Raw genomic sequence first — 21,680 nt, 5'->3', positions numbered from 1 at the left:
CATAAGTGTAATTGTACTACTGTTACAAATGTAATATAAATATCTCTGTTTTCCAATGTTAAAGGGTCAGTTGATCCCCCAAAGAGGTCACAGCCCACAGCTTGAGAACCATTGTCCTAGATACTAAAAAAAAAAAAAATTAATCTGAGAAAGCCAGGTGTGAAAGCAATCCCCTCCCCCTCCCCCAGTTTTTTTCAAAATAGGGTGTCTGTGTAACAGCCCTGGAACTTGCTTTGTAGACCAGGCTGACCTCAAATTTAAGAGACCCATTTGCCTCTGCCTCTCAAGCACCGGGATTAAAAGTGTGTGCCACCGTGCCCTGCTCAAAGATTCGAACACCTTTGATGCCAGCGTTAAGGAAGTGGAGGCAGAATTATGAGTTCAAAAGCCTAGCTCTAGAAAGCAAGTCTGAGGACATTATAATAGATGAGACACTCTTTAAAAAAAAATTACAAAGCATGAGAACCTGTTCCAGGTAAGGAGAATCTCAGGCCAGATAACTGAGCTGGCAGAATTGATTCCAGCATTCACAGAAGCCACAGGGTGGGGAGACTCTTGTTGGAATTTGAAGTCCATAGAAACTGTAAAACCCCTGTGCTTTCTTTCCCTCAGGGGAATTCTAAGAGTAGTAAAAGCTAACAGCTTAAGAAAGAGGAAGGTAAACACACACCAACCCTCCCCCAAAAAGAAAACCCATGCCATCCAGCCATCGCCTGGTCATGACACCCTTTCTACTCTGGGGGCTCACAAACAAGCCTCTCTGGGCTGTTTGCTGTCCCCCCAGGTGTAGGTGAGCAGTCTCAGGAGCTGCCTGTTCCCTGGAGGCAGGACATTCCAGGAAGAGGAATGTGTGTGACTCAAGGTAACAGCTCTTCCTGTAGCTGTGTGCATGTGGCCATGTGACAGTGGAGGCCTGGCCCCGTCCCCAGGGGCTGGCTGTCAGCTGATGCTGTTTGACTCAGTACTGTACTCTCAAGTTTCCTGCTGCCACAGTTTAACCTCAGGTTACCCTTAGGAAGGGCAGGCAGGTTACTGGGGTATGAATCTGTCTGTAATCCCAACAAAGGCGGGCAGATTTCTGGGGGACTTTCAAGGCTCTGTGGTGAAAGTCTGTCTCAAATAAGCAATAAAGGCAGTTGGTGTACCTCATCTGTAGAGTGTTTGCCCAACAGGTGGGGATCCCCAGGTTCTGTCCCTAGCTGTTTGTGTATGCACGCGCACATGGGTACCACAGCCAAAAAGCTCCCAGGCAGTACAGCCAGATCCACTTTTATTAGGAACAAATACAATTTTAATCAGTACAACCAGGCTTCAAGAATTGATATTAATGGAAATCATCCAAAATTATGCTTGGATCACAAATAACTACCCCACATAAAAAGAAAATTTCATTCAGGCAAGGAGAAGGTTTCCTGCACAGTTTTCATGGCAGTGAGCAGGCAGTCAGTCTTGCACTTTGGCCATATCCCACTTCTCCAGTGAGTCGTGTCAGTTTCTGAGAAGAGCAACGTCGACTACGGGTGGTATACTCTGCTTCTAGAGAGGTCTCTGAGATCCTCTGCTGAGGATCCCCACAGACTTCATAAAGCTCTAGTCACCTCTAAACTGCCCCTTGAGGTAGGTGAGGATTAGTAGCCTGTTTTGTCAGAAGGACCTGCCCAGAGTAAGTTTCAGTGTGTCTTCCAGATGTTCCGGACGTTGTTCCAGATGTTGAGGATGTCTGAGAAGTGGGACAGTCAGGTGCTCAGCCCGGGAGGTTCTCAGGGGAGATTAAAGTCCTCATCTCTGGGGTGAGTTTGTTATAAGAGAAAAGGTAACGCAGCAAGTGCAAGTTGGTGGCTAAGAGAGGCCTTAAGCAGTCAGCAGATGGTGGCTTGGCTTTGCTAACCTTTCACACCAGCTCACCTGAGCTACACTTTCAGAGAATATGCCCAGAGACTAGTATCCCAAGGAGAAAACTTCCCAGAGTGCCACTGTCGTTATCACATGTTTAGCAATAGTAGTAGGATAATACAATCAAATACACTCAGATTACTTCCACTTCCTAACAAATTTGAGCTTTTACTAAAATCAGTTCCAGGAAAAACTTCCAAAACGAAGCCCATAAAAATTTTGTTCAATAGCCGGTGTGGCGGTGCACACCTTTAATCCAAGCACTTGGGAGGCAGAGGCAGGGGAATTGCTGTGAGTTTGAGGCTAACCTGGTCTACACATCGAGTCCAGGACAGTCAAGAAAAGCAAAAAAGATTTGTGCAAATCACTGTACTGACGGTCCTCCAGCCAGCCTCTTGCTTATGGCCACATCCACCTTCCGGGTCTCAGGGTTAAGGTCCGGAGTGAGGCTAAGCTCCTACACACTATAGATTAGGAATAGACGTAAGGCACCCAAAGCTGTTAGAAACTGTTAGAAATCCATCTTTTGGAGAGAATCTGAACACGTCCCTTACCTAAGCATTCCGTCATACCCTACCTAAATATCCAGACGTCTCTAAGCAGCCTTGTGTTGGACATGGCCTGAATCAGATCCGCGGAATAAGATCAGAAGAGAAAGAAAGCTGATTTTATTGTTCATCTTATCAATCAGACATCTGTGACCTGGAAAAGTAAAACCACCCCAAAGGCATCTGTAGAGCGTAGGTCAGAGGGGGTACAGGTCAGCAGATCCACAGTGATTTTTCCACTTCAAAGAACAGCTCAAAGCATGTGTTCAGTTAACACAGGAGGCAAGGCACTTATCTGATGGCAAGTGAACAGAGCATTTGGCACTGAACACAGTTGGTCCTAAAAGCAGAGAGCCAGGCCTCTGGATTGGGCTACAGGACAGCAGAGGCTGATGGTTCCAAAATACTGACGTGACATTTTCTTACAGACTTTTCTATCCCATTGTCTGCCCTGGGCTGTGTGATAGAGTGTACCACCACCTTGCAGGGCTTGCAGGAAGAGGCAAATGTGCTGTCTACTCTGACTTACAAAGAGAAGGCCAACAACCAGCCCTCTCAGTCAGTGGTTGCCTCACTGGGACAACCTGAGCATTTTGGCTGAGCTATTAACTCACAAACCAGAGAGCCGCTCTGAACCGAGGATGCTGCTAGAGAGCCGACCAAGCTTTCCCAAAAAAATCACTGTGGCAGAGGCACGTAGGGAGTGGGTGGAGGTGGAGAGGATCTGGGGGCCATGGAAAAGTGGCACCTGGCTCTGCTTGCTGAAGTGACACAGCTATTCCACACCATCGACCCTGGGGGAGGGACATGCCTGGACAGCAGCAAGTCTCGGGTGCTCTTCACACACTCAGGCAAACAGCTGCCTGTCTAGGGAAAGAAGGAAAGGCCAAGAATGGAGAACTGGCAGAAGATTCGGGGTGGATAAGAGCCTCCCAGGCAGCACAGTGTAGGCTGGATGGCCGCGAAGCCAAGAAGGCAGGGAAGAAGGGTCAACCCAGCTTCTACTCAACCCTAGGAGGAAACCAGAGAGTTGGATGATGCTGACACCTTCCGGATCCCTGGCAGTGTGTTCCCCAAGGGCTTTGTTTGGAAATCTACCTCTTAGCAGCTACCTACAGATGCCGCCACCCCTCAACCTCACTTCCTGGCCAGCCATGGAAGAAACTGGCAAGCCAGACAACTCCTCTCGCCCTTCACCTTTTCTTGAGTGTCACTTTTCCCAAGAGAAACACTTCATATTCCAAGTGAAGACTTTGCTCACATTGACATGTTTTTACGCCAAATCCTCCAAACCGTCAGCTGTTTAGTTATCAGCTCTAGACACATTTAACACGAAGACTTTTTTTTTTCTCTCTATTCAGAGATCTTCGTGTTACTAAAAGCTAAAACCCTCACCTAGCACAGACCATGGATTCCTCCCTTTCACTCTGACATTGATTCAATTATTCCAGTCTCAGAGTATAGGATGAAAGGAGGCACGCTGTGCAGAGGCCTCTGTCTCTCCCATCCGCACGTACAAACCATACCATGCGCTCTAGCTAACTCTTCCCTCTAGATGACCTACTTGCTAGGTATCAAATCAAGAGAATTTCCCCATTCCATCTAGCAAAGCCAGTAGTGAAATTCATTAGCAGGGAACTTCTGGGAGGGTTTATATTCTGCTTCTAGCTTGAGGCAGTGATCTCGAAACAAAGGAAGAAGTATCTAGGAGGAAGGACCAGTATTTCAGATGCCAGAGAAGCTGCCTGCGCTTTGAAGGTGACACAGACCAGCGGATCTGTTTGCCTGAGAGGTGGTGAGAGAGAAAAGAAACAAAGCAAGATGCAATGCAAACCGGGCATGAGGGTGGTTGGTGCTCATCACCTCAGCATCAAAACAGCATGTTTGTTGGCTTTTAACACTCTCTTATAGAACGTTCAAATTTATGGTTATTTAAAATTGATGCATAAAATTATATATGCGTCCATCGTGTGTATATTTAAATATATATATATATATATATTGAGGCATGGTTAACCCTAGCTAATTAAAATATGTACTACCACAAAACATGATCAAAGCTTCCTCATTTTATAAGAATACTGTGCTGGAATAGGTTAAATGCATCACTAATCCTGGGAACATTATCCATTGGTTAATCAACAGGTCATTAAATCTCTGTGCAGAGAACTTTTGGAATAGGAACTCAGAAGCCTCGAAACTCAGCTACTCTTGTGGCTCCCGTCTCCAGTTCTTTTAATCCTGGCTAGCACGGCGGCTTTGGACACTCTCTTCCGGTCATAGGCCAGGCCGAGGGCAGCCATGCAGTCGATGAAGAACGTGGTGAAGTTGACGTGCCAGCGGTACTCACTGGCGGAGTAGTCATAGGGGAAGGCGTGATGGTAGTTGTGGAAGCCCTCGCCTGGAACAGAAGCAAGGAGAGTGTTAGGGGCTCAGCGATTGCTGCTTCATCCTCTTTGAACACCTCTTACCTATTGTGTACCTCAAACCTTAAGAAGCCCACTGTTGAGTGAACAGATGAACCCCCAGTCTTATATTCTAAAATGAACAGACACCCTCAGAGGCATCTCAGGAAACCAGTAGACAGGTTCTGCTCACACATGCCTGTCTGGGAGCCTTTGTCAGAGGAAGTTTCTGTTATAAGAGGATGGGAGAGAAGCTGTGCCTGTGGGAACAGATTTTACAGTGGAAAATGTCAGAGTATCAGGACATCCAGGCCCGACTCATAGGGTCTGTACATAAGGCATGTGTTCAGGAGGGAAAAGGAGGAGACAAAGGAGATTCTTAGGAATAGTCCTCTGAAGACAAGAAGAGAGCACACTTTCTCCACACTGCCATTGATCTCAGTAAGGATAGGGTGTGTTCTAACAGAGAGAGAGAGAGAGAGAGAGAGAGAGAGAGAGAGAGAGAGAGAGAGGGAGAGAGAGAGAGAGCGTCCAGCCAGTGACAAGAGCCGTCCTCCCATCCACCACTGGCTTACTATGGGCTACTGAGTTTGACCCTGGTGTCTGGGAGGTGCTGAGAAAACAGAAATACTTTGATATTCTCTCTAACATCAAAGATTCTGGCTATTTCTAAAAATAACATTTTGATAGAAGAAAAAAAAAATCTGGACTCAGGAGGGCTTCTGCAGAGGGCAGTGTGCTTACCAGCTCTCTTTGTTTGTTTGGTTTTGTTTTTTGAGACAGGATTTTTTTCTGTGTAGCTTTAGCTGTCCTAGACTCTCTTTGTAGACCAGGCTGGCCTCGAACTCACAGTGATCCGCCTGCCTCTGCCTCCCCAGTGCTAGGATTAAAGGCATGTGCCACCACATCCGGCACTTACTAGCTCTTGATGGGACTCTTCATCCTGAGTGGATCCCAACACTAACAATATAGAATTCAAAGGATCTAGTGTTGTCTTCTGTCCCCTCAGGAACTACAGACACACGGCGTACAAACATACCAGCAAAACGTCCCAACACATAAAAATGCAATTTCAAGAAAAAAAGGGTTTTAAAAAAAATTGCTAGCTTTTACACACTTCACCAGGAAGTTCTAAGTGAGCACTCCCCTGCATCCGTGTCTCAACCTTTAACATGAAATCAGACACCGTAATAACAAGGGAGAGAAAAGAGGAGAAGAGACCAATGGGTAGCAACCGGAGCAGCAAGAAAAAGATAGCCCAGAAAGGCTCCAGGGAATGAACAGAGACTGCAAGCATGTGACCTGAGGGAGGTAACTCAAGATGAGATAGGAAGAGCCGGCGGAGAGCAGTGGGTAAGAGGAGAACCGGTTCTGAGTAGCGAATAACAGCCTGACCAAGGAAGGTGTTGGCATCCACTTGGAACTGATGGTCACAAGAAAGGCTCCTAAAGAGCAATACAGGACACACATGACTCAGTTCAGATTATTCCATTTCTATGGAACTATCAGATTTGAATAGCGTAGGGTTTGTTTAAAAAAAAAAAAACGGTCCAAGTAGTAGCGTACTTTAAAATTGTAACGGGTACCCACGAAGGGTCAAAATCAAAATCACAGAATCTAAATTGAAAGGGGCAGGGGAGCTTTAAATAATGGTAAAGGTGCTGGTAGAATGACAGGCCCGGGTCCATGAGCGAAGAAAGCGGTCTCTGGGCTGTCAGCAGATAGGCGATAGCTCTGACCAGTGATGACAAGAGGCCATGGACCCTCACAGGGAAAACTACAAAATAAGGCTTTAGTCTCTTGGAAAGTAGGACAGGGGAGTGGAGAGACTGACAGGGGACTGCTTTCCCTGGTCTGCAGTCGGGACCGGGATGAGGGAGGAACACACAGGAACAGTCAACATCAGGCCACCCATCTATCTGCTCCATCGGGGCACTGGGGAGGAGCCCTCGGTGTGGAGCAGAAGAGAGAAGAGGAACAAAGGGACAGGGGCAGAGAAAGTGGCAGTGGCAGGAGAAAGAGTCTGCCCTGCAGATGACAACATTACATGACAACACATGACCCACGTGTGTAAGCCAGTGTGTAAGCAGTGGGGAGATAAATGTCATAGGCATGGCAACTAAACTATACTCTTACACTAGGCAAGAGGCTAGCCTAGTGACTGCGATGTACACAATGCACATCCTGGGCTGTGCGGAGCTACAGGTGTGTCAGGGGACTAGAAGAGGGAGACGCAGAGGCTCATCATAGGCAGCACTTAACATTGCTCTACAACCTATAAGCAAAAGCGGAATTACTTCTTGTCCTTTCCATTTTACAGTAAGAGCTGTTGCTTGCCTTGCTCTCATAAGGGTTCCCGATATATTCTGCCCAACTTCCCCGCCCCACCCCCCACCCCCGGTTTTATAGTGGGGGAAAGAAAGAACAAACCACACAGCACTCATAAAACAAGTCATTCTGGTTCCTCTGGCTCCTAGACAAATATCTCAACCAGCAGATCCCTAGCTATGGTCATGCTGGGGACTAGTGACTTACCCACGGCACCTAGGGAAACCAGGATATTCTCCCGAGATTCAATGTTCTTGTCGTAGGGGCGATATCCGTAGAGGTGGGCGGCACTGTTCACCAGCCAGGTGGCATTGAGGACCAAAGCGTATCGCAGGAAGGTGCTCACGCACAAGCTGTTCACAAACGTTTCCCCCCAGCAATACCAGGGCACCAGCGTGGGCAGGATGAAACACATGAGCAGGAGGCCGGGTATGTAGTACCTACGGAGAGACCACACACTGAATACGGAGCGAGGACTCTCCCACCTACACAAACTGTCCTTTATAATTAGGCAGCGTTGTGTCATTTTTTTTCCCCTCAGAGGATGGGACAGATTATCAGCAAAAGGAAAAGTGGTACAAAACTTTAAGGGCAGTGCTCTCTCTCTTTAGATAAGGACACCCAAATGTGCAGGCACTCTAGGGTCCTACTGTGTGTCTGCTCTCACTTCTTTTCCTGTCTACAGAGCCATTACTCTTTTCATAGGAGCACAGGGCCATGCTGCTCAAACCAGTCAGAATCAGACCTCATCAGTGCCCTGGGCTGTTTGTCCATCTACCTGAGTTCCTTTTTCTCGCCTGTTGAGGTCTTTGGTAAGTGTCATGCCTTCATTTCCTGCTGTCACCAAGACACACTGAATGTCCTAGATCATCTGCAGGCGTCTGTCTCTCTCGAGGCCCTGTCCCATTCTTCACTCCCTATGCACCAAGCCGCTGATATCCCTCAGCACCTGTGTCTACACTTTCTGGGTCACTGATAGTCCCTCCGTCTAGTTCCTTTCCATTTTGGTCACTATTTCCCTAGCTGTCTAACCTGTGACCCCCACCCATCACCTCCCTGGCTCCATGTCCACGTTCACCTATCTTGAAAGTGACTTCTCCAGAGCCCACCCGACTGTGCCCCACGCTGCCAGAGAAGGCATGAATGGCTCTGGTAACCAGCTGAGTTAACAACACTGACCTGGGCCTGCTCTTGCAGTCCTGCTCCTGTCACGTGCCACACCTCACAGAGAAAGGACCATATTTGAGGAAGAGGATGCTCCCACATTCTGCTGCATTGTCCCAGACCACCACACTGCCAGACTTGTCTTTGCCTGGGTCCTGATGCTGCCATGCTAGAGTCCCTCACTGTACAGCCACTGAGCTGTACTTCTTCTCGTACTTATCATGGTAAACACGGTGTTATTCTGCTTTATGTGGTCATAGCTGAGGGCTCATTCCTTCAACCCTAAAGAGGCTGAAAATTCCTTAAATGTAAATACTCAGCCCTGTGCACCAGACTAGAACCCATGTTTTCTTTTTTCTTTTTCTTTCTTTTTTTTTGGAGGGGGGAGAGGGGCTTGGTTTTTCGAGACAAGGTTTCTCTGTATAGCCTTGGCTGTCCTAGACTTGCTTTGTAGATAAGGCTGGCCTTGAACTCAGAGCGATCTGCCTGCCTCTGCCTCCCAAGTGCTGGGATTAAAGGCATGTGCCACCACACCTGGCTTTTTTCTTTTCTTTTCCTTTTTAGGACCCATGTTATATATAGTTAATTGATTTTTTTGTTTGTTTGTTTTTTGAGACAGGGTTTCTCTGTGTAGCCTTGACTATCCTGGATCCACTTTGTAGACCAGGCTGGCCTCGAACGATCTGCCTGTCTCTGCCTCCCAAGTGCTGGGATTAAAGGCGTGCGCCGCCGCCGCCACCACCCGGTGTTAATTGATTTTATTAAGATGGCTCAGGCAGAAACAGAGCAAATAATTACGGCTGTGAGCCTTTTGGATGTTGGATTGGAGATTTAAATGATTTTGATCTTATCAATCTGGTAAATCATCCAGTTATTATTTTATAAGTCCTAATAGAAAAGGTGGAGTCTCTAAACCCCAGGTACCCTTGTCTCTACCCCTACATGACTCACCTCCGCTGGAACATCACCAGCTTCTCAGCTTTCAGGTCAGACATGTCCAGTTTTCCACCCTTCTCTTTGACAGCCGGGTGTTTGCGCACAAGCAGCCAACCCACGTGAGAGAAGAAGAAGCCACGCCGGGAGTTGTGAGGGTCGGCGTGTGTCTCTGAGAACTTGTGGTGGGCGCGGTGATCTCGGGCCCATTCGTACACATCATTCTGGAAGGACGGGAAGGAGGAGGCCAGGACTGAGAAGAGGTGCCCTCCCAGGGGGAATCCAGAGCCCAGATATTTTCAATGACCTAGGACAACCCATAGTCCACAGGGCTCTAGCTCCAGAGGAGACCTCAGGGGCTGCTCTTTTGTACATCTGTCCTGGACGCTTATTTGGCAAAGTTGCAGAACACACTGAAAGTTGTGTGTGGAGGAGAAGGAAAGTCACAGCACTCACGAAGAACACTGCCTGTTCTTGAAGAAAGGAATGTGGGGGCAGAGATCATGAGGCAGGTGGCCTTGGATCCCAGGGAGTTGCTCTGGGGAAAAGATGCTGCGAATGCCACCCTGCTGCTTTCACAAGTGACAGCCCACCTAACCTAGTATTGAGGCCAGCATGGAAGCAGTGAGCTGGAACACATTTCCATAGGTCCCCTGAGCTTGTCCAGGCATGCAGGAAACACTTCACATATTGTCAATAAATGGTTCCCTGCTTTCCTCTTGTAAACCCCACACCATAGATCATCCTGTGCCCACCGTCCCAGCTAAGAGCTAAAAACCTCCCAACTCTCCTATTTATCCATAAACCTGCCCTAGCCAACCCAGCAGCCTCAGACAGAACGAGCTAGGTCTGTCCAATCTTTCAGACTCGTTTGGGGGATGGGGCACACCTTTAATCCCAGTACTGGGGAGGCAGCCATGGCAACACAGTGAGATCCTATCTCAAAAAACAAAGATCGGTGTGAAGATAATACCCACCAATACGTCTGGGAGGACTTAAAGGGTTGGCTTATGCCAAGTGCTTAGTGGTGCCCAGGACAGCGAGTACTATAGAGTTGCCAATTCCGTGACATGTTGCTGTCAGTCCCATAGTGGTGACAGTCCATGTTATGTAAAGCACATCTCAGGAAAGGAAGAGCTCAGGGGATCAGGGTCAAGGTATGGGTCATGCAGCATGACCCTTTAGGTGGACAGCCCACAACATACAAACATACTGTGTGGGACCACATTGGTTCTGGAATTAAAAAAAAAAAAAAAAGACCCCACCTGGACAGCCTTTCCTATCTGCCTCCCACTTATTGCCTGATAATCTAAGCACTGAACCCATACTTGAGGTGACGCAAGGAAACCAAAAGGGGCAGCCAATGGTGGCCCTAACAGTTCCTCTCTGGATGCTGAGACCCCACTGTCCACACAGATCATCCACAGGGTGGAGGTACAGCCACAGCACCAGCTTCTTACCTGGAAAGCCATGGTGTTGGCGATGATGAGGAAGAGCCTCAGGGGCAGCCGGGCCTTGTAAGTTCGGTGGCTCCACAGGCGGTGAGCCCCGGCTGTGATGCCCAGGGCACTGATCACATAGTGCATAATCGCTACAGGAAAAGACAGGGTGGGAGTCACCAACAGGAAGACTTCAACAATGGAATAGGACAAGACAGTTCCCTGGTGGCAGTGTTTGTCCCCTTTGGGTTTGGGGTAAGGATCTGTTTTCCACTGAACCCTAAGAATCCCCTGGTCTCTGAGGCCTCATAGCTTTTGCCCCTCAAATGGGCAGAGCTGCAGATTCTTCCAGCAGAGCCACAGACAGGAGCCTTGTGAAAACAGCAGAGCCATCAGTCTGAACGTGGACCAGTTATAGAAGTCCGGGGTTGTGGAAGATGTTCAGGGAGGCAGCTGATGATACAGTCAGAATTAAGTGTCACTAATACCTCACTTTAGCTAGGTGTGGTAGTGGCACACACCCTTAACTCCAGAATTCTAGACAGCAGAGGAAATCAGACCCTTGAGTTCAAGACCAGCCTGGTCTACAGAGCTCCAGAACACCCAGGGATACACAGAAAAACCCTGTCTCAAAACCAACCAACCAACCAAAACAAAAGAACCACAAGCCCTCTACATGTTATGATAGAGGAAACAGATCCCAAGAGAGGTGAGATATGAACAGGGTCACACAACCAGCAAAGCAGAAACTTGACATCAGAATATTTCCCTGCTTCATGGTCATCTACACACTTAGAAGGTACTGAACTTGACCTCCAGTGGGGAAAGAGTGTGCACCCATCTCTTCTCTGACCAGCAGTAGAGGCCTTGGTAGGTAGATTCTGTTTTCACACCTAGAGAGCAGCAGCAACAGCAGATCCTCAGAGGCCATTGCTTTAGTTGCAGTCGAGAGATGTACAAACCGTTCACGTCTTTCTGTAGCAGTGCCAGCTGTTTCCTAAGCATCTTCCCACACCGCCCCCTACTTCCTCTTAGAAAATACTTATGAGTCAGAGAGTTAGTGTCTGTCCAAAGTAAATTCTAGCCACAGTCTCTCAGAGCTGGGATTGAGGGATTATCTGCTTCCTGTGGCTGTGTGACAATTTGACTCTCTTATGTCCCAGGTCTGACCATCAAGTACCATCAAATACTACTAGCAATCAACAGGAGGAAAGAAAGAGTTTGGAGCAACGTAGAAACCCTGAATTTCGTCCCAAGAAAGCATCTGTGCTGGTTTCATGGTGCAGATGGCCCAGGCCCAGTCTAGACCACATATGACATCGTCTCAACAGAGGAATTGGGACAAGAACACAAACACTCTGGGACATAGTCTACCTAAACCTCCATTGGGTAGATTGCCAGAGGCACTTAGATCCCAACCCCCCCCCCCATGGGACTATCTGTCCACATGTGGTAAAGGAATAGCTTTACAGTTGTTTTAAAGCCAGACAATGGTGGTGCAGAGGCAGGTAGATCTCTGTGAGTTAGAGGCCAGCCTGGCATACATAGTGAGTTCCAGGATAGCCAAAGTTAGACAGAAAAACTCTGTCTTGAACCCGCCCCCCCAAAAGTGGGCTAGACATGGTGCACACCTTTAACCTCAGAACTTGGGAAGCAGAGGCAGTCAGATCACTGTGAGTTTAAGGCCAGCTAGGGGTACAATGAGACCCCCTCTCTCAAAACAAACAAACAAAAAATAAACAAAATGTAGGGAGGGCTGAAGGATAAGCAGGCTATAGACTCTTTGGCCCTGAATGTTATCAGAAATCTCTTTAGAACTGGTTCTCTTGAAGAATAAAAAGGCTCTGGAAACAGCAGCCCCTAGAGGAAGGCTGGGAAGCCACACAGCTAACCTAAGAACAGATCTCCCTAACCCTGACAAAGCGCTGCTGCCTTACTGGGTACTTGGAAAGACAGTGGCTCCTCTCAGATCTAGGGCATCTGAACAACTTCTAAGACGAAGCTCCAAGGACCAGCTTTAACTGCTTAGAAGACCTAAGAGGCCCAGGGCAGGGGAGCCAACACCTGGCTAACCAGCCCTTTCACAAGCTTACCCTGAGAGAGAGAGAGAGAGAGAGAGAGAGAGAGAGAGAGAGAGAGAGAGAGAGAGAGAGCGCAAGAGAGCGCGTTGACACAACATGTTCACACCTGACACTGCTCCAAAGAAACCTCCCGTGTCTTCCAGAGAGGGACCCCTGCCTCGCCATCTGCAGCAAGTGGCCCCTGCCTGGCTCTCCCTTCCCAGCTCAGGTTTCATAGATGAAAACTCATATAAAGTGCGAGTGTACCCTGGAGGTGCCCCCATCAGCACACACCCAGTGAATCCCCCGAGGGGCTGAATTAGGGCTGGGGCTGCCGATGGATTCTCTGCCAAGGAGGAGGTCAACAGGGCTAGAGGAGGGCTAGAGTTAGAAAGTCTGGGGTCCTTGGCACTTCATGGTCTCAGGAGACAAACCAGGCAGGGGCAGGCCAGAGAAGGGGATTGGATGTGAACCTTATTTCATTCTTTTAATATCTTGTTGATTGGCATGTGTTGCCCCCCATGACCTGAAGCAATGAGGGGTGCGGGGCACACACCTGTAGGCTGGGTGTGGTAGAAGCCTGCATTACCTTCCCCTAGGGCGGACCAGCTTGGTCTGGTCAGGCCTTGGTGTCAGAAGAGTGTGTAACCAGCCTCCTTCGGCTCTTGTCTCTTCCAGGACCTCTCCAGTACAATTTCCCCAGCTTCTGTCCCCCCCCTGCCCTGGTTGACCAGTAGTCTGCACGGTCCCTCGCCTGTGCCTGATTCCCATGCCTCCCAGGTAAGGGTCAGGTGGGACCGGGATAAGTAGACCGGTGAGTGACACACACACAGGGCCTGCTTATTCAGAGAAAGTTGCTTCTCTGTCTCAGGCAGACCCCTTCCAAGCCCCCTGCACAAGGACTCAGTATCCATATCAAGGGATACCCAGTCGCAAAAGGAATCACACAAAAGGCTGGGGAAATGTGTGCTGCAGAGGCCACCTCTCTAAAGAGCAAGGAGAAACCGGAGGCACTGGCTCAAGGCAAGGAAGGGGGGCTGCTCACCGAAGAGCCAGGTGTAGGCCTTGCAGGAGGGAACCAGTGTGATCCCATACAGGGCTCCCAGGTGCAGCAGGCCCATAAGGATGATGTTCCTCCAGACGTACTCCAGCTTGGGCGGGGGCCCCTCCTCATCCTGGTAGCTGGGGTCATGTATATCTTCCTTCATTTCGGGGCGGATGTCTTCTTCCAGGTAGAGAGGCACGGTCTTCAGCCTCTCTCGTCCATTCTGCAGGTTTGGGGAGGGAGGCGCTGTGATGGTGGTGGTGGTCGTGTAGGAACTGGAGATCTGTAAGGAAAAGTTCAGTCAGGGGGGGAGGGAGGTCTGTGCAGGACACTGGGTTGGGGGCGGGTGGTGGCGGCGGCGGCGGGTACCACTTTCCTCACACTAGGGCAACGCAAGGCACAGCAAAGGCCCCAAACCCTGCCCCAGAGCCCAGAGCCCAGAGCCCAGGTTGCAGGAGAGTGAGATGTGCTCTGAGTTAGAGCATAAGTTTCCAGACACTATAGATTTGGTTTTTTGGGGGTGGGGGGCAAACGGTGAAGGACCAGGAGGAAAGGAGAGTGAAACATTCTCACCTCTAATAACGCACAAAAGAAACCCTCTGTATTACACAATTATTGGCAAAACTGGCTTTAAAGGAATGGTTCTCAACCTGTGGGTCACGACCCCTTTGGGGACGGTCAAGCGACCTCTTCATGGGGGGGTCGCCTAACACCATCCGAAAGCACAGATTTTACATTACGATTCATAACTGTAGCAAAATTACAGTTGTGAAGTAGCAACGAAAATAATTTTATGGTTGGGGTCACCACCACACGAGGAACTGTATTAAAGGATCGCAGCATTAGGAAAGTTGAGACCTACTGCTCTAAAGGTTAAGACGCGAAAGTTGGGACTCAACTGCCCGAATTACAATCCACACCTCTTAATCTACTAATCACATTAGAATTTGGGAAAGCGGAGTAGTTCAGAGAACTCTCAACTTTCTTCTCCCGGGACCAGGCAGTCACCTAGCAGCTCAGTCCGCTTGGCCGACACATGTGGAGGCGGGGGGGTGGGGTGGGGGGGGCGCTTCTGGAAGCTCACCTCTTGGAGCATGTGGGCCGGCATCGTGGCTGTCGGCTGCTGGCCTCACTTTCCCAGCGCTGAGACCGAGTGTGGACTTCGGTTCCGGAGCCCGGTGTTGAGGGCAACTAGCGGAGCTGCGCTCAGATACCTCCGCTACTGTCCGGCGGGATGGGTGTTCAGCCCGACCTGGCTGTGCGCAGATCTTCCCGGGCTGGGAAATATAAAGGGTAGAGCAGGCGATGGGATGACCGTGTTCAGTATTTCCTCAGACCCCTTTTATCCGCTGCCAGCAAAGGGTAAAGTGCGCAGTGATAGCTAGCCAAGGAAGCCGGGCGTGGAGGTGAGGGAGGGAGGGGCTAAGGAGGGGGAAAGAAAGCCAAGTAGATTCCCGAGTAGACTTCCGAGCCGGGATGCTGAAAGCATCAACACCACTTTACTCCTACCCCTTGCCCGGGGTAAACGCTAATGCGCCTCCTGCGAAGACCGCCCTATCATTGGCCAAAGAGAATTTGGTGCCACCTCGTCTAGCCTTTTCCATTGGCTAGGCGCAATCTGCTGTTCCCTCTGCCACAAGCTCCTCGCTCTCTCCTCTCTGTTTCTCCTTATCCTCTTTGCCTTTGGCTGATGGGCGACTTTTCTTTAAGAGGAGGATAATGTGGTCGTATGTGGGATTGTGTACACGCCTACGGTTGTCTCCTGGCTCTTAGCGAATGGTTCACGGGGGAAATTGCTACGGAAGAAGTGAGGAAGTCACGGTGGCTATTGCCAGTCACAACTCGGTACAACTTCACCTCCGCCCCTACTTCCAGACACGTGCAAAGAGGAAACTGGCCTCTACCCGGGGTACGGGGACCGGAGGGTGCGATCCTCCTCTAATACCTACTATGACCCAGGACTCTGACTCGGGGGAAACAATGGTTTATCCCTCCCGCCAGCATCCGGATGCAGATCTCAGACCTCTGCGGTCTTGAGTGCTGGGAGCTCACACGCAGAGTTTCAACACAGCGCTAACTCGTTAGTCTCAGTCTGCAGGGTACCGCCTCTGCCTGGAGCCAGAGCGCAATCCTATCCCCACCCTGAGGGAGCGGGACGTTTGAGAGATTCTTTGATCCGTCCAGTTGGAATTTGGGGATCTTCCAGGGAAGGGGATATATTCACCCTGCAACAAGTCAAAGGGGCTGCATGTGTAATAAGACTAGCAAGCCGGTGCTCAGCGAGTGGTCCCCAACAAGACAAGAATCATTTTGTTGAACCCATACTGTGACCCTGAACAGTAGGTCCTCCTTGGTACTTTTAAAATATTGTTTTCTTTTTAGACAGGGTCTCTGAAGCTATGACTGTACTGGAACTTACTACGTTGACCAAACTGGTTTCAAGCACACAGATCTGTCTGCTGGGACTGAAGGCGTGCTGTCACCACCACACCCTGCTCATTGGTCTTTGAAAAGAGGAAAAGAGACAAAGAGAGGTTACCAGCGACCACACTTAGCAAGTACGTGGTGGAGCTGGGAACTGAGTACGGAACAAGTGGCTGCCTCAACATTCCATTTTAGTCAGCTGTCACCTGCCAGAAACAGGCGCATATCTGTGAGCTCTATGCAACCTGGTCTATCTAGTGAGATCTTTTTTCCCCCTCTCCTCTTTTCTTCTTCTTCTTCTTCTTCTTTTTCTTCTTCTTCTTCTTCTTCTTCTTCTTCTTCTTTTCTCTCTCTCTCTCTCTCTCTCTCTCTCTCTCTCTCTCTCTCTCCCTCCTTCTTCTCCTCCTCCCCCTCCCCCTCTTTTTGTTGTCTTTTGTTTTGTTTTCAAGACAGGGTTTCTCTACGTCTTGGACTTTGCTTTGTAGTCTAGGCTGGCCTTGAACTTGGAGATTTCTCCATCCTCTGCCTCCCAGATGCCGGGATTAAAGGCCTGAGCCACCATGCCCCAATTTACACAGTGAGTTGCATACACCAGGGTTGTATGCGCCTATTTGACAACAACACCAGTCACCTTCTGGAATTACACCCAAATCCCACTCTGCGATTATCACCTAGGTCTGGGGATATTATATTACCTGGACTAAACTGCCATGATATTCACTGGCAGAAAAGGTAAAGGCAGGGCCACCGAGACAGCATGCAGTACCCCAAAACCAGGCTGCTGAGTTAGTGACAAAGCACTGCTCCCCCAAAAAAGGCTGGAAGAGAGGGGAGCGAGCGAGCTGCTTTCAGTGTCAGTAACTGAGACAGAGCAGGGACCGGTTCATCGCGTGATCTTATCACATGCCTGTAACTGTGACACCCAGAATAAACTTCAGGAGTTTCCAACTGAGCACACAGGACTGCATGGTAGGAAAAGTACTGCGCCCAGGGCACAGGAGGCAGCACCAGGAATGGTTAGGTCAGTGACTGGTTAGAATGTGTAGTATGATCTGCTTATAGTACATGGTTTTTTTTGTTGTTGTTGTTGTTGTTGTTTTTGTTTGTTTGTTTTGGTTTTTCGAGACAGGGTTTCTCTGTGTAGCCTTGACTGTCCTGGACTCGATTTGTAGTCCAGGCTGGCCTCGAACTCACAGCGATCCACCTGCCTCTGCCTCCCGAGTGCTGGGATTAAAGGCGTGCGCCACCACGCCCGGCTTCTATAGTACATGTTTTAAAGGGTTATTTTTATTTTAATTACATGTATCTGTGTGTGGGTCCAGAGGTCGGAGATCCCCTGGAGCTGGAGTAACAGATGCTTGTAAGCTGTTCCATGAGTGTGCTGGGAGCTGAGGTCCGGTTCTCTGCCAGGGCGATACGGGTTTTTAAGTGCTGAGCCGTCTCTCCTCTTTACGCTATAGTTCACGGCACGCGCCTTTAATCCCAGCACTCAGGAGGCAGAAGCAGATAAATCCCTGAGTTCCAGGCCAGCCAGAGGTACACAATGAGGTCCTTTCTCTGAACAAATATAACAATAAAGGAAGTGTCACTCAGCAGATATTTTAGCAGTGATGAGGGGAAGTACAAAGTAAGGTTGGAAGATAGAGATTGGCAATAGGACTGTAGGTACCACGACAGCTTTTGAATTGAAAAGAGAGCAAAGAAAACAAAAACAGGTCCCAGTTAGCCATCCTCAGTAAACAAGTGGACCTTAGCAGGAATTTATAGAAACAGAGGTCAACTCACTCAGTCCTTTTTAAAAGTCTTTTTTTTTTAAATTTATTTATTTATGTATACAGTTCTCTGCTTGCATGTACTCCTGCAAGCCAGAAGAGGGCGCCATATCACATTACAGATGGTTACGAGCCACCATGTGGTTGCTGGGAATTGAACTCAGGACCTTTGGTAGAGCAGGCAGCACTCTTAGCCACTGAGCCATCTCTCCAGCCCCTTTAAAAGTCTTTTTTATCAAGTGGTCTGGGCTCACTTATTCAGAGAAGACCGCACATATTGATGGCAGGTCTGGGAGGCCAAAACCATGCTTGGAAAGCGCTTCCTGCACCACACCATCTCTCGGGGTGCCACCAAGCACCTGGCCAGCTAATGCTACTGACACAGAGGGGTGTTTTGAAGAGGACAGTGTTGGATACCCATTGTCCCTCACCCACACTACTCCTAAAAAATTGTCACTACTATTGAAATGAACACAACCTAGAGTGGAATGGAGTATCTGTTTCTCTCACCATTCATCCTCTTTTATTAACTTAGAAAACCCTGGAGGCCATTGTTGCTGGAAAAGAGTTGCCTTCAGCTGACCACGTGCAACTGTCTATTTCTCTAACTAGGAAACTGGTTCCCTTTAGAGCAGAGATCACTTCCCATCGAGGCTCTAGGCATAATAGAACTCCCAGCTGGCACTGCCAGAGTTGACGTTTTGACTTGGATTACACATTTGTTTCATCATAAGAGAGCAAATTTTCCCAACAGCTGTGAAAAGAAAACAGCTATCAGTCTCTTTAAAGGGCTTGTGTAGATTGGCAAAAAGCTCAAAATTATTAAAAATAAAGGCACTGAATGGAAACTCATGATGGGAGAATTATCATCAACAAAATTGACAAATATTTTACTTTATTAATTATTTAAAAGGTATCAGTGAATGTATTTTGTTACTATTAAAGACCTGAAAATATTTAATGTTGGGGAAAACAAAATGATTTTTTTTTTGTTTTAGATTTTGGTTTAATTTTAATTTTTTGCTATGGAGACAAGGCTAGCCTTGAACTCACAGAAATCTGCTTGCCTCTGTCTCCAGAGAATTGGGATTAAAGGTGTATACCACCACACCTCTTTGAAGATTTATTTTTATTTTTAAGTGTGTGTGTGTGTGTGTGTGTGTGTGTGTGTGTGTGTGTGTGTGTGTGTGTGTGAAGGCTCAACTATGGAGGTCAGAAGACAACTTGTTCGCTCTTTCCACCATGTGGGTCCTGGAAATCGAACTCAGATCATTAGGTTGAGCCGGACATAGCATTACACACTGAGCTTTCTTGCCAGTCCATCAGAAAGATTTGTTTGCTTGTTTGCTTTTGAGATAGGGTTTCTGTGTGTAACTTTGGGTGTCCTGGACTTGCTTTGTAGACTAGGCTGGCCTGGAACTCTCAGAGATCCACCTGCCTCTGCCTCCTGAGTGCTGGGATTACAGGTGTGTGACACCATGCTTGGCTTCTGAAAGATGTTTTATAAATAACTTTTTCTTCATGGTACTGGAGAATGAAATTTACCGTAGGCAAATGCCCCACAACTGAGCTACTGCTCAGGCCATTGAACAATATATTTCCTGGAATTGTTATACTCGCATATGCAATAAACATTGCAGAACCATGCAATATGTGCGCCATAGCTATATCATGTAATACATTTAAATGAAACAACATCTATCTGAGCCAGGCATAGTAGTACATACCTGTAATCCCAGATCTTGGGAGCTGGAGGCAGGAGGATCAGGATTTCAAGGTTTTCAGCTACTTAAGTTTGAGGCAGCCCAGAATACAGGAGAAAAAAAAAACCAAAACAATCTCTAATGGATCCTAAAGTGTGTACACATTGTGGTGGAGTTCACAAGTAGGACATGAACAAATCTATTTTTTATCTAATCTCAACAAAGTAAGACCATATTGTAGAAAGGAAGGGAAAATAAGTTGCTTTAACATTACCAGATACTAGCTTAACTTTGGGCAATTTATTCTGTGAGTCTTGATTTACTCAGCTGGAATACGCACATATAACTGTTTGCAGGGTGGTGGTGGCACATGCCTCTAATACCAGCACTCTGGAGGCAGAGGCAGGCGGATCTCTGAATTCCAGCACAGCCAGGGCTACACAGAGAAACCTGTCTCCAAAAACAAAAAAGCACTACTCATTATGAAAGGTTGCTTGGACTATTTAATATTATACTGAGGAGATTAATACAGTATCAGGTACAAAGAACGTTATAATTGATATTGTTACATTCACATCCGGGCCCCTTCTGGATTCAATACAGTGCAAGTTTATTTTATTTTATTATGATTTCGGATTTTTCAAGACAGGGTTTCCCTGTGTGTGTAGCCTTGACTGTCCTGGAACTCACTCTGTAGACCAGGCTGGCCTCCCTGTGCCTCCTAAGTGCTGGCATTAGAAGCGTGCGCCACCACTGCTTGCCTTCGCATGGTGAGTTTGTGGAATGTCAGCCTCTAGCCTCAGTTCCCATCTGTGCTCCACCCAGCTTAAACCTCTACCAGGCTGCATGTAGCAACCGTCCGGCAGAGTCACCAGGAACCCTGTGCATTTTTGAGACTGGTCGTCTCCTCTCACTCCACTGTCAAAACACATTCACTGCTGCGTGTATACACACTAGAGAAATGAGCGCGAGTTCATACTGTAGGAATTCGTGGGCATAGATGTTCACAGCTGCCAAAACTGCACACAAGGAAAAACCTCTATCCACTGAGTATAAAGCAGAAGTAAGAAAGGGTAAGGATGGTCTCACCACACTGTTTTGAAGATTAAAGGTTTTGTTTGGAGACAGGGTCTCACTAGGTAGCCCTGCCTAGCCTGGAACTCCCTAGTAGAACAGACTCTCCTCAAACTCACAGCTCAGCCTGCCTCGGCCTCCCAAGGGCTGGGCTTAAAGGCATGCGGCATCATGCATGGCTGACGTAGAAGATTGCTTTCCTGGACAGGAGAGATGGCTCACTGGGTAAGAGCAAGGGCACTCTCCCAGGACACCTGGGTTTGATTCCCAGAACCCACTTGGGATCTTCACAACCATCTGTAACTCCAGTACCAGGGGATCTAGTACCTTCTCTGGCCCCCTCAGGTACCATGCACCTACATGGTACATAGACATATGCAGGCAAAATATCTTTACACATAAAATAAAATGTAAAATATCGCAGTATTTCCAGGGAGATGCGAGGAGATGGTTTTCAGGCAGGTGGGCAGGCCCTTTGATAATGGCAGCTGATTGCCGAGTGGGGAGCAGGGATATAGTGGCGACGCAGTAGTCCACAGAACAAAGAAAAGTTATTATCCATTTATAGATGTCACAGGAGATCTTTGAACTCAGCCTTGAGTTTAGCACATTACTAAAGGTACTGAATAGGGTATACTTTTCTTTATAAAGGGTTTATTTGTTTATTTTTTATTTTATGTGTTTTTGTTTTTGTTTTTCAAGACAGGGTTTCTCTGTGTAGCCTTGGCTGTCCTAGACTCACTTTTGTAGACCAGGCTGGCCTCAAACTCCCAGCGATCTGCCTACCTCTGCCTCCTGAGTGCTGGGATTAAAGGCATGCACCACCATGCCCGGATGTTTTATGTATATGCATTTTTTTTAGATTTTTTTTTGTGTTTTTTTTTTAAAGATA

At 48.1% G+C, this 21,680-nt stretch overlaps 1 protein-coding gene and 1 long non-coding RNA gene across 3 annotated transcripts in view; one reads left to right on the top strand and one right to left on the bottom strand.

The window, feature by feature from the left end:
- Positions 1-1,253: 1,253 nt before the first annotated feature.
- On the bottom strand, positions 1,254-15,122 carry LOC311587067 (acyl-CoA desaturase 1). Its single transcript, XM_084763509.1, has 6 exons — positions 14,900-15,122; positions 13,816-14,098; positions 10,732-10,862; positions 9,290-9,495; positions 7,382-7,614; positions 1,254-4,842 (listed from the first exon to the last, which is right to left on the bottom strand). Exons 1-6 carry the CDS (start codon positions 14,921-14,923, stop codon positions 4,643-4,645), a joined length of 1,077 nt encoding a protein of 358 aa, XP_084619635.1. The 5' UTR covers positions 14,924-15,122; the 3' UTR covers positions 1,254-4,642.
- A 280-nt stretch (positions 15,123-15,402) lies between these two features.
- Positions 15,403-21,680, top strand: part of LOC311587142 — an 8,010-nt gene continuing 1,732 nt past the window's right edge. The window contains exons 1-2 of one of the 2 annotated variants that reach the window (XR_014775790.1): positions 15,403-15,660; positions 16,198-16,373. This is a non-coding gene — a long non-coding RNA (uncharacterized lncRNA). Of the gene's footprint in view, positions 15,725-16,197; positions 16,374-21,680 lie in introns of both variants that reach the window. The other variant, XR_014775791.1, reaches the window with a different exon arrangement.

Source organism: Acomys minous (assembly GCF_964271855.1).
Source record: "Acomys minous genome assembly, chromosome: 2".
NCBI lineage: Eukaryota > Metazoa > Chordata > Mammalia > Rodentia > Muridae > Acomys > Acomys minous.
This window is presented reverse-complemented; position numbering and strand designations above follow the sequence as displayed.

Excerpts from the sequence above, each read along its gene's own strand:
- LOC311587067 (XM_084763509.1), bottom strand. The coding sequence starts at position 14,923 with ATGCCGGCCCACATGCTCCAAGAG. Across the intron at positions 14,099-14,899 it reads CGGCCCACATGCTCCAAGAG|ATCTCCAGTTCCTACACGAC; the intron begins GTGAGCTTCCAG and ends TTTTCCTTACAG. Across the intron at positions 4,843-7,381 it reads GGTTTCCCTAGGTGCCGTGG|GCGAGGGCTTCCACAACTAC; the intron begins GTAAGTCACTAG and ends CTTCTGTTCCAG.